Source organism: Haliotis cracherodii, unplaced genomic scaffold (genome assembly GCF_022045235.1).
Source record: "Haliotis cracherodii isolate W230 unplaced genomic scaffold, xgHalCrac1.p SCAF_31, whole genome shotgun sequence".
In the NCBI taxonomy this organism is placed as follows: domain Eukaryota; kingdom Metazoa; phylum Mollusca; class Gastropoda; order Lepetellida; family Haliotidae; genus Haliotis; species Haliotis cracherodii.
The window spans coordinates 378,092-394,130 of record NW_027266288.1 but is presented as its reverse complement, the minus strand read 5'-3'; the positions used below and the strand labels follow the sequence as shown (position 1 = coordinate 394,130).

Genomic DNA, 16,039 nt, shown 5'->3' with positions numbered 1-16,039 from the left:
TATTGCTTCTCATTTTTATTGAGCATATGTGCAGCATCCCGACTATCACACGCACATGAAGCACCAATTTACAGTCTTAGTGTAACTTTCCCTTTGTTGCCTCCGCACAAACTAATTGTAATACCTGTCGGCATATAGAGTGAGTGAATGTTGTGCAACGCTCCAGCCAACTTAAAGGGCAAGTTCACACGGAAATGAACCTTTTTTTCTTGTACTTTTTCCACATTAAAAGTGTTAACATAGAAGTGTCATAGACAAAAATATAAAAACATCATATTTAATTAACATATTTTTTGCACTAAAACGATTTATATTTTCACATTTACCAAGTGTTCTATTTCCATAACAAAAACACCATGGCTTATGTCCCTTGCAATATGACGTCATTGGTGCCAATTGATAAACATTATGACGTCATCATGCTTTGTTAGAGCCGCTTCACGTGATGTAGGTACAGTTTTGTGATTCTAGCATCTCAGATGCCAGCCAGAATTGTGTTATGCTGAGTCACCACTGCGCCGGAGTGTGTCGTAGACCATGTTGTTTTACCGCAAACTGGTCCTTGATATCTTTTGCGTTGAGAATAGACAGGGACCCAGTTGAATTGGCACCAATTACGTCATAATCTAAGGGGGATAACTCAGGCCTATTTCGCTCGTAAAACGAAGGCCTCATAACGGCATATCACTTTCACACTATTGTGAGCTTCCTACTTTCACTGTGAAAAAAATGAGTGTATATTTTCAAACACAGATATTAACTAATTCTAAAATTGCGTTTTGTTTAGAAAAAGAAAGAAAGTGATTTTTGCGAGTACACTTCCCCTTTAACTTCCTTCAAGCCTTGAATAAAAGCCTGCCTTTTTGTTTGTTGGTTTGTAGTTTAACGCCGCACTCAGGAATATTCCAGCTATATGACGGCGGTTTGTTAATAATCAAGTCTGGACCAGACAATTCAGTGATTGACATCATAAGTATTGATCTATGGAGTTGGGATACGATGACATGCATCAACCAAGTCAGCGAGCCTGTTCACCCGATCCCGCGAGTCGTCTCTTTCCACAAGCATAATCGCGTTTTACAGAAAGCATGGGTTGATGAAGACATATTCTAACCTGGATCTTCACGGGTCGCTTGCCTTTTTAAAAACCATTTGACCATGACATTATGTATAGCCATAGCCCATATACAGTTGCAAAAGCCTTGAGGGTACGGAGTTATTAATATTTGAATACTGACTCTTTTCGTATGATGTTGAATCACGCTAGTTTTCAACATTGCTATGTAAGCTGTAACTTCCTTATCCAAATCAGAATCCATATTTTTTATATGACTGTCGTGGACCCGTGCGCTTTTTAATTCCAGTCAGGAAGTTTTCCGAAGCCACCCTGAAAACCCATTCACGACTGCTTGAGGTCATCGTTGTTGTCATTGAGCTTTCCATGAAGATGTTCTTTCAGTTGAGGAAACAGGAGAAAATCACTCTGTGCCAGGTCTGACGAGTATTTAGGGTGGTGAAGCTCTCTGAACCCACATTGTCGCCATCAGCCTTTGCAAGTCGAGAGGTGTGAGAAGAGGCATTGTCATGAAGTAGTAGAACTCCAGCAGTCAGCATTCCTCACCGCTTTTCTTTAGACTCTCTCAGGCGATAAAGCAAAATCTTCCTCAACTAGCTCTAAATTGTCTCTAGCAATGTCAGTTCTTTTTTCCTTAAGATCAGAATTTAGAAACTTTGGCACCCAAAGAACAGATATCCTTTTCATCTGTAAATGTTTATGAATAATAGTTTCAATGGATCCATGGCTTAGACATCCTTAGTCTCAGTCGTCCTCAAGTTCAGCAAAGGTAAAACGTCTCTCTGACAGTATACGTTTTTGTCTCCTTGATTAAATCTTCATTAATGGAAGTTAGGGGACGTCTGTATCTAGGGTCATCATCAAGGTGTGTGCTCCAAGCCTTAAACACAGCCACATAACGTTTAAGAGTGGAATAGCTGGGGCACCTGTCCCCATACATTTGTGACATGAGAATTTGAATTCCTTGAGGAGTACTTTTCTCAAAAGCCTGACTGTCTGTCACTAATATACAAACGGCCTCAACATACTAAATGCACTTGTAATGAACTACTCAAACAATATACTACGTTGACAAGTTCACTTTGTTATATCCCATAGTTGAAAGTTAGTCATGCTTAACATGTATATTTTTACAATAAAGGTTCAAGTGATTTATTAGTTACCGCCTATAACTAGAGAAAAACGTGAAGGAATATAACAGCTGGTGTACATAAGCAATACAATCACAAAGAACCTTGTACAGAAGATGGTGTGTGTAAATCTGGGTTATGTTATTAAATAGGTTAAAACATCCAAAAAGGGACCAGTACAGTTGTTATACATGTAAAACGCCTTATCAACTAAACCCCAGACGGATTGTTGAGTTAGAAAACAATAACAACAACTTCTCTTCACCCAAACCTGTTGTTCAATTGCAAGAATCTTTCTGTTCTGGGTGGGTTGGATCTGAATATATTTTTTGGGTGCATGGGTGGCGGTGGGATATTTTTGCAGTGAAAGCCGTGTACACTATTTAAATAAAAAATATTCGTGATCGCGAACCTGTTTTGTTCAGTTGTTATTGCGATGACATACTAACAGACAACCTACATATGACAAATGCAGTGTTGGCTGTCTAAATAGAATAACAGGAAGGGATATATATATTTAATTATCTCATGAGTGAGGAAAACTTTTCGTTGATTCGTCAATGATACAAACGTGAAGTCTCAGTTGTCAGAGTGCACGGAGAAGAGCTGGTTTACAAACAATGCATAGTTTGGACAATGAGTCAATCGATAATCGAATCAAAAGGTTGTTGCACCACATTTGCTTTGGCGTATTTGTGACACACGTTTCTTTCTCATCTGAATTATGCACTACCCTTTGATTATTATAACAACGCCTTCTTGTGGTTAGAAGTGACTGTCATCACTGACGGCCACAAATGTTATCAATCTTGGTTGTTTATATAGTAGTTGACCGCCTCCGTGGTCTAGTGGTAGAGCGTCCGCCTGTAGAGTAGAATGTCCGGGGTTCGATCCCTGTCCGCGTTATACCAAAAGACGTTAAAAGACGGTACTTGTTTTTACCCTGTCTGGCGCTCGGCGTTAGGAGGCTAAAACAAGGACTGGTCGGCTCGGAGTCAGTCTACTGTGTCTGATTGGGGAATTCATGTTAAACTGCGGCATGGTATCTCAGTGAGCTAGCACTATAATTCGGCATCAGCCCGGACTAGTACAAGCACCCAAACACACACACACACACACACACACACACACACACACACCGCTATGTAAGTGCTCTAATCTAGGACGCGACGTTAAACCCCATTTCACCTCACCTTTTATACTGGTTACCATCATGGTCGAGAGCAAGATCATTGTAGCCTTAGAGGTGATGCTTTAATACACAAGATGCTTGATCATAACCCTTCCTTAACGCAACTTGCACTCGATTCTGGTTCGGTGTGGGGCGGTCGGGTAGCCTAGTGGTTAAAGCGTTCGCTCGTCACGCCGAAGACCCGGGTTCGATTCCCGACATGGGTACAATGTGTGAAGCCCATTTCTGGTGTCCCCCGCCGTGATATTGCTGGAATATTGCTAAAAGCGGCGTAAAACCAAACTCACTCACACACTCTGGTTCGGTGTATGTTTGTAGTGGCTCGACTGTTTACTTATATGCACATTGGACCTGTGAAGATCCGGGGTAGAATAGGTCTTCAGCAACCCATGCTTGCCGTAAAAGGCGATTATGCTTGTCGTAAGAGGCGACTAACGGGATCGGGTGGTCAGGCTTGCTGACTTGGCTGATGCATGTAATCGTATCGCAGTTGCGTGGATCGATGCTCATGATGTCAGTCACTAGATTGTCTGGTCCAGACTCGATTATTAACAGACCGCCGACGTATACTTATTTGACAATAATTCGATGTCTGTCGTTTAAGATGGTTGTGTCCCACGATACCTCTATTAATGGCTTGGAATGGAAACATTATAAAATACAAATTGGACTCGAAACATTAGTGATCTTCAAAATTAGAATTTCCTAAAAAAATTTAGTTACAGTTTATAACAGATAAATCTTATAGCATGCTGTCATTGGCCAATATGTCAGTCAAGTTAACTATTAATATAACACTCAGACGAGTAACCATGTTACTACCTGTTCTAGCGTATGTCAATTTTGAATCTTTGATTTCTTAAAACTAATTGAAATAATTGATGCATTCAGAACAGATAAACACTTTGTGGTGAAATCATTCAAACACAAGAATACCTTCCTAAATGAAGTGATAAACACATATCTTCGTATTCTAAATATTGCGCCATCGCACTCTCTGCTGAACACATGATGATTTACAGTTGAACTTGAGATGACACAGATCTTTCACGAAAGATTTTAAAACTGTGCACCGTGTCTTAGTGTGCATATATGCCTTGTTGTGTGAATAAGCTGTCATTAAATCCCTTTTTACGGTATCATGATGTCAACTTATCTCAAACTTGGTGACTTTGACCTTCAACGTCAGTCAACCACACGTCAATCAGATAACCTAGACATGTTTCAAGTAAAATCATAATTTAGTGGACAAGATTCGGTTTGATGTAACACTTTTATAACAACTGATTTAGCTGTCACTTAAAAAGAACTTGAAAATAAAAGCATGATCTTTTGAACATTCAATATACATTTGAAAACAATATGTCAAACAGTTTTTAAGGAAACGCGGTATCTCATTCACCACTGAGGTTGCAGCCATTTTGAAATTTAAAGAATGAACAGGTAGAGAAGATTCTGTGAAAATGGTTTCAGCTTATTTAGGTTTTCTTGGAGATTGACGGACGGACGGGCGGACAAAAGGATGTACTTATGTTGCAAAAAGATCAAAGTTAGCTACAGAGAAGGTCTCCCCCCCCCCCCCCCCCCTGCAATAGAATGAATGTTGGATTTAAATTCTCTCCTCAGGGGGCGGTCGGGTAGCCTAGTGGTCAATGCATTCGCTCGTCATGCTGAAACCCCGAGTTCGATTCCCGACATGGAAACAATGTGTGAAGCCTATTCTGGCGTTCCCAGAATGGAAACATTAACAGGACAAATATGACCGACAAATGAAGACCAATGGAAAAAATAGAGATGAGTAGAGATAAAAAGGAAAACACGTTTACTTCATTCCTACTGCTTAGTACGTTCATAACATACTGAAAAGGAAAACATTTTGTGTTGACAAAGTTTCTACGCCAATGGATATAAATGCTCTTAGACAAACTCGCTAGGGGAATCTCCAAAAGAGCTTCATCAAAACAAAATCACTGAATAATATATCTTCTTGCAAAGCCGAGATTGTTTGCCTACCATATAAATCTAAGACATCCAACACAGGACAGGTACATGTATGTATAACCACAACAAACGACGCCAGTAAATTTCACCAAACTCCCACTTGTACGCACATGAGTTATTAATGCTAAATCTTCAAGACGCGTTCGATGTCTTTTGTCAAATGCGTGGGTTGTTTCAACACTTTACAAGAAATCGGCACTGCGGCTTTACAGACCATTTTGACGTCACCGTTACCATGGTAATAGGGTAACAAAAGCTCCAAATCCGTACAAGGAGAGATATATTGCTGACACTGAGGCAGGGGAAGTACGTAATGAGATTGACACTAAGGCAGGGGAAGTACATAATGAGATTGACACTGAGGCAGGGGAGGTACATGATGAGATTGACACTAAGGCAGGGGTGGTACATAATGAGATTGACACTGAGAATGTGGAAGTACATGATGAGATTGACACTGAGGCAGGGGTGGTACATAATGAGATTGACACCGAGGCTGGGGTGGTACATAATGAGACTGACACTAAGGCAGGGGTGGTACATAATGAGATTGACACCGAGGCAGGGGTGGTACATAATGAGATTGACACTAAGGCTGGGGTGGCACATAATGAGATTGACACTAAGGCAGGGGTGGTACATAGTGAGATTGACACTGAGGCAGGGGTGGTACATAATGAGATTGACACTGAGGTAGGGGAAGTACATAATGAGATTGACACTAAGGCAGGGGAGGTACATGATGAGATTGACACTGAGGCAGGGGAAGTACATGATGAGATTGACACTAAGGCAGGGGAGGTACATGATGAGATTGACACTGAGGCAGGGGAAGTACATGATGAGATTGACACTAAGGCAGGGGAGGTACATGATGAGATTGACACTAAGGCAGGGGAGGTACATGATGAGATTGACACTGAGGCAGGGGAAGTACATGATGAGATTGACACTAAGGCAGGGGAAGTACATGATGAGATTGACACTGAGGCAGGGGAGGTACATGATGAGATTGACACTGAGGCAGGGGAAGTACATGATGAGATTGACACTGAGGCAGGGGAGGTACATGATGAGATTGACACTAAGGCAGGGGAGGTACATGATGAGATTGACACTGAGGCAGGGGAGGTACATGATGAGATTGACACTGAGGCAGGGGAGGTACATGATGAGATTGACACTAAGGCAGGGGAGGTACATGATGAGATTGACACTAAGGCAGGGGTGGTACATAATGAGATTGACACCGAGGCAGGGGTGGTACATAATGAGATTGACACTAAGGCTGGGGTGGCACATAATGAGATTGACACTAAGGCAGGGGAGGTACATGATGAGATTGACACTGAGGCAGGGGAAGTACATAATGAGATTGACACTAAGGCAGGGGAGGTACATGATGAGATTGACACTGAGGCAGGGGTGGTACATAATGAGATTGACACTAAGGCAGGGGAGGTACATGATGAGATTGACACTGAGGCAGGGGAAGTACATGATGAGATTGACACTGAGGCAGGGGAGGTACATGATGAGATTGACACTAAGGCAGGGGAGGTACATGATGAGATTGACACTGAGGCAGGGGAAGTACATAATGAGATTGACACTGAGGCTGGGGTGGCACATAATGAGATTGACACTAAGGCAGGGGTGGCACATGATGAGATTGACACTGGGGCAGGGATGGCACATGATGAGATTGACACTGAGAATGTGGAAGTACATGATGAGATTGACACTGAGGCAAGGGTGGTATATAATGAGATTGACACTGAGGCTTCAGAGGTACATAGTGAGATTGACACTGAGGCAGGGGTGGTACATAATGAGATTGACACTAAGGCTGGGGTGGCACATAATGAGATTGACACTGAGACAGGGGAAGTACATGATGAGATTGACACTGAGGCAGGGGTGGCACATGATGAGATTGACACTGAGGCAGGGGAGGTACATGATGAGATTGACACTGAAGCAGGGGAAGTACATAATGAGATTGACACTAAGGCAGGGGAGGTACATGATGAGATTGACACTGAGGCAGGGGTGGTTCATAATGAGATTGACACTAAGGCAGGGGAGGTACATGATGAGATTGACACCGAGGCAGGGGAAGTACATGATGAGATTGACACTAAGGCAGGGGAAGTACATGATGAGATTGACACTAAGGCAGGGGAGGTACATGATGAGATTGACACTGAGGCAGGGGAAGTACATAATTAGATTGACACTAAGGCAGGGGAGGTACATGATGAGATTGACACTGAGGCAGGGGAGGTACATAATGAGATTGACACTAAGGCAGGGGAGGTACATGATGAGATTGACACTGAGGAAGGGGTGGTACATAATGAGATTGACACTAAGGCAGGGGAGGTACATGATGAGATTGACACTGAGGCAGGGGAAGTACATAATTAGATTGACACTAAGGCAGGGGAGGTACATGATGAGATTGACACTGAGGAAGGGGTGGTACATAATGAGATTGACACTAAGGCAGGGGAGGTACATGATGAGATTGACACCGAGGCAGGGGAAGTACATGATGAGATTGACACTAAGGCAGGGGAGGTACATGATGAGATTGACACTGAGGCAGGGGAGGTACATGATGAGATTGACACTAAGGCAGGGGAGGTACATGATGAGATTGACACTGAGGCAGGGGAAGTACATAATGAGATTGACACTGAGGCTGGGGTGGCACATAATGAGATTGACACTAAGGCAGGGGTGGCACATGATGAGATTGACACTGGGGCAGGGGTGGCACATGATGAGATTGACACTGAGAATGTGGAAGTACATGATGAGATTGACACTGAGGCAAGGGTGGTATATAATGAGATTGACACTGAGGCTGCAGAGGTACATAGTGAGATTGACACTGAGGCAGGGGTGGTACATAATGAGATTGACACTAAGGCTGGGGTGGCACATAATGAGATTGACACTGAGACAGGGGAAGTACATGATGAGATTGACACTGAGGCAGGGGTGGCACATGATGAGATTGACACTGAGGCAGGGGAGGTACATAATGAGATTGACACTGAGGCAGGGGTGGCACATGATGAGATTGACACTGAGGCAGGAGTGGCACATGATGAGATTGACACTGAGGCAGGGGTGGCACATGATGAGATTGACACTGAGGCAGGGATGGTACATAATGAGATTGACACTGAGGCTGGGGTGGCACATAATGAGATTGACACTGAGGCAGGGGAGGTACATGATGAGATTGACACCGAAGCAGGGGAGGTACATAATGAGATTGACACTGAGGCAGGGGAGGTACATAATGAGATTGACATTGAGGCAGGGGAGGTACATAATGAGATTGACACTGAGACAGGGGAAGTACATGATGAGATTGACACTGAGGCAGGGGTGGCACATGATGAGATTGACACTGAGGCAGGGGTGGTACATAATGAGATTGACACTGAGGCAGGGGTGGCACATGATGAGATTGACACTGAGGCAGGAGTGGCACATGATGAAATTGACACTGAGGCAGGGGTGGCACATGATGAGATTGACACTGAGGCAGGGATGGTACATAATGAGATTGACACTGAGGCTGGGGTGGCACATAATGAGATTGACACAGAGGCAGGGGAGGTACATGATGAGATTGACACCGAAGCAGGGGAGGTACATAATGAGATTGACACTGAGGCAGGGGAGGTACATAATGAGATTGACACTGAGGCAGGGGAGGTACATAATGAGCTTGACACTGAGGCTGGGGAGATGAATAATGATATTGATAGAGAGACTAGTATTTTTTAGCAAATACAAGCGTCATGTATTATGACTACATGTTTAGCTGGAAGATGCCTGCCAACACAATATTATATAAAGCAACATTAGCGGACCAAGAGGCAGGGGTGGCACATGATGAGATTGACACTGAGGCTGCGGAGGTACATAATGAGATTGACACTGAGGCTGGAGAAGACTATAATTAGATTGACACTGAGGCAGGGGAGGTACATAATGAGATTGACACTGACGCAGGGGAGGTACATAATGAGATTGACAGTGAGGCAGGAGAGGTACATAATGAGATTGACACTAAGACTGGTGAGGTACAGGATGAGATTGACACTGAGGCAGGGGAGGTACATAATGAGATTGACAGTGAGGCAGGAGAGGTACATGATGAGATTGACACTAAGACTGGTGAGGTACAGGATGAGATTGACACTGAGGCTGCGGAGGTACATAATGAGATTGACACTGAGGCAGGGGAAATATATAATGAGATTGACACTGAGGCAGGGGAGGTACATTATGAGATTGACACTGAGGCAGGGGAGGTACATAATGAGATTGACACCGAGGCAGGGGGGGTACATAATGAGATTGACACTGAGGCAGGGGAGGTACATAATGAGATTGACACTGAGGCAGGGGAGGTACATAATGAAATTGACAATGAGGCAGGGGAGGTACATAATGAGATTGACACTGAGGCTGGGGAGATGAATAATGATATTGATAGAGAGACTAGTATTTCTTAGCAAATACAAGCGTCATGTATTATGACTACATGTTTAGCCGGAAGATGCCTACCAACACAATATTATATAAAGCAACATTAGCGGACCAAGAGGTGCCAAAAGAAGAGGTTTAATGTGTTTAGTGTCAGTGACAAATTTCCCGGATCACAATGATCACAACAAGCACATGGAAACCATTAGTCGGGAAACATGTACGATTACGAAATACGCACCCAGTGCATTAACAAAAGGACCATGAAGCTGCAGCAGCACTATGAACGGTATTAAAGTGCAGGGTTTTTGATTGCCTGGCATCTGCGTCATTCGAACAGTGACATTTCAACAACATGCCAAGATTAACAGAAGTGCAACGAAACAACCTCATAGGCCGCATGCAAGCAGGGGAATCCCGATCAGCTGTATCCAGGGTTTTCAGTGAGGCGCCCATCACCTTCACAACGCGATGGGATCGGTTTCAACAGCAAGGGTTCACACGTGATCGGCCAAAGTCGAGACGACCAAGAGTAACCAGCCCCGCCCAAGATCGTTGCATCCGACTTCGCCACCTACGTGAAAAGCCGCGCACAGCAGGACAACGCTCGGCCGCATAAAGCATGGATTACAAGAGTCTGTCTACACAACAACAATGTTGGTGTTCTTTCCTGGTCCTCCAGATCCCCGGATTTGAACCCGATAGAGGACATGTGGAATGATTTGGATAGATGGCTACACCGACATCAACCACAACTCTAGATGTTGCATCATTTGGCGTTTGCATTGCAGGCCGAGTGGTCTACCATTCCCCAGGATGTCAGGCCGCTATCAATACCAACGGGGGAAAACATAGCAGTGATCCTGGAATGCCTGCATAATACTTCACTGACTTATTGGTTCCTGGAATATCGACCTGATCCATAAATCAATCACTGGTTTGTCCAGGGTCGATAATGTGCAGGCCGAGCTTATGTCAAGTCACCATATGATCCTATTGTGTGTGCCATTAGGGATAAATCTGCGAGATGAGGAGATTGCCTAAATGGTTTTAAAAGTCCCGATGGTATTATTGGAATAAAGACCATCTTTAGGATACAGTTGTATCATGACGAAAAGTCAAAAGTCAAATATTCTGAAAAGAGAAGAAGTAATTTTTATTGCAACGAAAAGACTTTTACATTGAAGTACTGTTTTGATTAATGAAAACCTTTTTTTAAGAAATGGCGATTGTTCTCCACTTCCTTCCAGTTTAGGTCCAGACGTTGTTACATAAATCATGAATGTCATTGAAACCCGATGTAGAGTTGTAATTCACTACAAGAATGGTCGCACCCTGCGATTTAAAAACGTGGCTTTGAATGAAATAATGCTGAAACTAATAGGCTGAAAACCGAGTTACCCTTTAACTAAAACCGTGGGATACAGAGTGAAGTGTGACATGATAGTATGTACACATTTCCTTGAACGTCGACAATACATAGTTACCAGTTGTAGTTATTTTACTTGGAGGAGATGCTGGTGGAGGACCCTACGTATGTGTTTTACACTGGTATTTCACACAGGGACTGGCGTTGCCAATAGCAATAATAGCCCTGGATTACAAACTCAAATATGTATGCACAATCCCCATTGAAAGTTCCAATTTGTCCGGGGATGTAGGTTGAGCCGTCAGTCCAGAGTTTGGAGCCGCCATCAGATTTCAGACCAATATACACTGCAAAAAAGGCGGACCATTAACACATTTTGAATTAGATTAACGAAACCAACATTTCGTATCTGAAATACCCCTTATATCACATGGTAAGATGATAAGTGGCGTTGACAAACATGAACGGAAGGTTTCCCATTTTGATTCTCTTGAATATTAAAATTGTTTACAAAAGATGAACAATTCGTGTACGTGCATGAGGCTGTGGGGGTTCACGATGAGATTGGCTGAGAGACTGGATAGGTTAAGAAGGATGACGAAACCTTTTTTTTATGAAAACCAAAACGAGTTAAATGTTTCTACCAAAATATCTAACTTGCAATCGCCTAATGAAATGACATGAAGTATTTACGAGTTAAGATAGATAAAATACTTACGAGCTGTGCCAGGCGACACTTGAGCCAGAATGTAGGCGTGTTTCTCGTCTGTGTTGAGGATGATAAGGCGGCCACCTTCACTCTCACATCGGTCCTGACTGGCAGTCCAATTCATCTTGCTCATGTAAAGCTTGAAACACAGGCGTGGGGACAGGACTGACGTGTAGCCTTGAGACACGGGGCACGGGTCTGGGTGTGGCGGAGCTGAAGATAGAGACAGTGCTGGATCACAACTGATGACTATATAAGGTATGGATTAGCAACGTAATTACAATTGTAGCCACAATGTGTGATATTCCCCTTCCAATAGAGGTTGAAAATCAGCCATGGTGAGGTGAAAGTTAACGAACGATGAAAGAGTGCAAGTGATAGGCATAAAAAATGCTGGCATGTCATGCAGGGCCATTGCAAGACAAATGGGTCGTCATCACAGTGTTATCACTCGTTTGATTGTCAAACATGGTCAAACCAATGATGTCGATGGCAGGCATAGGTCTGGTAGGCCAAGAAAGACCTCTAACAGAGAGGATAGACGTATTTTCAGGATAGTCAGACGAAATCCATTTGCCACTTCAACAGATTTAAGACTGCAGTGGATTACCCATCAGAGACTCTCGACGATGACCTTAAGGCGTCGCCTCAGAGCAGCTGGTTATAACGCCAGAAGATCAGTAAAACGTAAAACGACTGAGAGGCACATGCGGAATCGTCTGATATGGTGCGTGCCTGTAGTCGATGGAACTTGGCCAACTGGAGAAGGATCCATTGGTCTGACGAGTGTCGAATGCTGCTACGAACTGTTGATGGTCGAATACGTGTTTGGATGGAACGTAACACTCATTTTGCACCAAGGAACACGCAGAAGACTTTAGCATGTGGCGGGGGGTCTGTCATGATATGGGGTTGTCTTTCCTTCAGCTGCAAACATTCGATGGTGACAATTCGTATGTACACATTGCCTTGAACGTCGACAATAAATAGTTACCAGTTATAATTATTTTACTTGGAGGAGATGCTGGTGGAGGACCTTACATATGTGCTTTACACAGGTATTGCACACAGGGACCGGACCCTGCGTATGTGTTTTACACAGGTATTTCACACAGGGACTCGCGTTCCCAATAGCAATGATGGCCCTGGATTACAGACAAATATATGAATACACAATTCCCAATGAAAGTTCCAATTTGTCCGGGGATGTAGGTTGAGCCGTCAGTCCAGAGTTTTGAGCGGCCATCAGATTTCAGACCAATATACACTGCAAAAAAGGCGGACCATTAACACATCTTGAATCAAATTAACGAAACAACCATTTCGTATCTGAAATACCCTAATGTCACATGGTAAGATGATAAGTGGCGTTGACAAACATGAACGGAAGGTTTCCCATTTTGATTCTCTTGAATATTAAAATTGTTTACAAAAGATGAACAGTTCGTGTACGTGCATGAGGATGTGGGGGTTCACGATGAGATTGGCTGAGAGACTGGATAGGTTAAGAAGGATGACGAAACCTTTTTTTTATGAAAACCAAAACGAGTTAAATGTTTCTACCAAAATATCTAACTTGCAATCGCCTAATAAAATGACATGAAGTATTTCCGAGTTAAGATAGATAAAATACTTACGAGCTGTGCCAGGCGACACTTGAGCCAGAATGAAGGCGTGTTTCTCGTCTGTGTTGAGGATGATAAGGCGGCCACCTTCACTCTCACATCGGGCCTGACTGGCAGTCCAATTCATCTTGCTCATGTAAAGCTTGAAACACAGGCGTGGGGACAGGACTGACGTGTAGCCTTGAGACACAGGGCACGGGTCTGGGTGTGGCGGAGCTGAAGATAGAGACAGAGCTAGATCATAACTTATGACTAGATAGTATGAATGAGCAACTGTGTTACAATTGTAGCCACATTGAAAATGAAGCAGTTGATCATCTACAGAACCTTGTTGTCAGATACAATGTTACCATTGTAATACATATTTTTGTCCTTGTCTTGGGTTACATATAAAGCTCGACGATAGTGATAGATTATAACAAAAAGTTATCCCGATTATTGTTCAGTCCTAGGACAAATACATGGTATTTATCCTGACAGGATTACATTATCTCTGCCGCGGCCTTTGCCTCAATCGGTGGGATAATAGACACACGCCAATAGTACAGTCTCATTCAGTAGTTCACCTGGATTGTGTACAAATAGACAAATATGACGATATTACTGATTATTATGACAAACATGTACAGTGAGCTGATTTATTTTATGTGCAACAGATTCTAGGAAAAGATACAAATGGTATATCTGCAAGATCGTTTGTGACAATTATAGTGAGTCCAAAAGATAATGCCCTTAACGTATTTGAAGTATTCTTATCAGAATTCACACAACATTGGCTAAAATGACATCTAGAATTTGGCAACAATAATTACCGCTACCACTTTGACTATTTTGAATAGCTGACGTTACTCAAGCAAACTTTCATCTCAGTAGGCCCTAAAGTGAACGTTGATCAACCTGACAATCGGATGGCAAACAACTCGCAATGACAAAACATTACTTGACATTCAGGTTACCAAGCAACACACACACATCACCAAATATAACATTATGTCTATTATTTCTAACCTCCTTGCTTGATGAAACTTCTGGCGTCGGGAAGGGAAACACTCGAGGGAGACAGGGATGATCTGTACATGGAGCACTGATCACCATGATGCATTACAGCAACACAGGCCCTATCCCTTGCACAGACGGTCGCACAGTCAATCATACTTTCCGCCTGGTTGATGCTGGTTGGTGTTTCACTGGTTCTAAGGTTGTCAAGAGGGATGATTCCTGCAAAAACATGTCCGGAAACAGAAGTGCCCTTTGAGAACACCGCTTGAAAAAAAGAGGAATAGGGGTATCAGAAGAACCATTCTTTGTTCTCTACTTCAGTAAGAATCAGTAGTAACTGAGCTACCTATCTTTGTGTGGCCAATGACGGTTTTCCTCAAAACTACTTCCTAGCTCTGCAACATACATTCTTATAGTACACGCCCTTCCCCCATAAGTATTGATCAGCTCTATAGGCCAATCACGGGATCGTGCGTGTAAGCATCAGTAGCATACACATTGTTATTCCAAGTCTTTGGACTTTCCTTCCACATTAAGCTGACAAAACTTGATATAAGGGACACACTTGCTGTAAGGCACCTTGAGAAGTATTGTTTTAACCTGCGAAGGTTGGGACATATTCATTGGCTTGTATATGGAATACTTACTTCCATACAAGTGTAATTGCGAAGACAGATATGAAAAGACAGCTTAAATAAAGTTATTACAAATATATTCTTGCAAACAAGTCCAGATAGAAAATCGATAATCAAAACGGGTTCTGGATGGTTTGTGCTGCAGGATATGCCTCATCCTCCACTCATTTTATGATTACGTTACACCATCAGAGAAATAAAGCAGTGAATGGTCAATACAAACCTGAAGCTTCATCAATTATCCTCCACTTTTCTTTCACAACCAACAGCAAGTCAGTCGATAAATCCAATGATTGGCTTTCAATCAAATCATAAAGGAGCTTCTTATTTGAACAATGGCTTCTCGCACAAAGATTTTGTGTGTTGTTTAATGCTCAATCAGCAATATTCCATCAATTAACGGCTCTCGTACAAAGAAGTTCTTGCCTTCACATACGAGGATTTTTTTTTGGTTTCAAACCTATTATTTGTATGGCCAGGAGTTCTTTGTATTCTAGGTGCCTATGCTTTAATATCAGCTTCTGATTAAAACCACACCTTAATACAACGTTGAAGCAAGAAAGCTCTCATATTAGCAATAAGTGTGCGGGAGACGAAACCTTTAGAAAAAACTGTTACTATGAAAAACAGATGCACTGACTTATCATCATCATACATCAAGTCTTGACTCATTGTTTTCAAGGCAAACATTCTTCAGTAAACACGCCATGATCTAATGTAGGTATATCGCAATAAAAGTAATCTGACAAAAAAGAGGTGCGTATGACCAACACAGAAGGAAACTTGAGT

General features: G+C 42.7%; 2 protein-coding genes and 1 pseudogene across 2 annotated transcripts; 1 reads left to right on the top strand and 2 right to left on the bottom strand.

Annotated features, from left to right (window-relative positions):
- The first annotated feature begins 4,832 nt into the window (after positions 1-4,832).
- LOC139477073 (repetitive organellar protein-like) lies at positions 4,833-9,942 on the top strand. Its single transcript, XM_071259631.1, has 4 exons — positions 4,833-4,840; positions 5,644-7,618; positions 7,829-9,136; positions 9,388-9,942. Exons 1-4 carry the CDS (start codon positions 4,833-4,835, stop codon positions 9,940-9,942), a joined length of 3,846 nt encoding a protein of 1,281 aa, XP_071115732.1.
- Positions 9,943-11,456: 1,514 nt separating this feature from the next.
- LOC139477072 (C-type lectin domain family 4 member C-like) lies at positions 11,457-12,115 on the bottom strand. The gene is made up of 2 exons (XM_071259630.1): positions 12,001-12,115; positions 11,457-11,629 (listed from the first exon to the last, which is right to left on the bottom strand). The coding sequence occupies exons 1-2, from the start codon at positions 12,113-12,115 to the stop codon at positions 11,457-11,459; spliced, it is 288 nt and encodes a 95-aa protein (XP_071115731.1).
- A 970-nt stretch (positions 12,116-13,085) lies between these two features.
- Positions 13,086-14,917, bottom strand: LOC139477110 (C-type lectin domain family 7 member A-like; annotated as a pseudogene).
- Between the last annotated feature and the right edge of the window lie 1,122 nt (positions 14,918-16,039).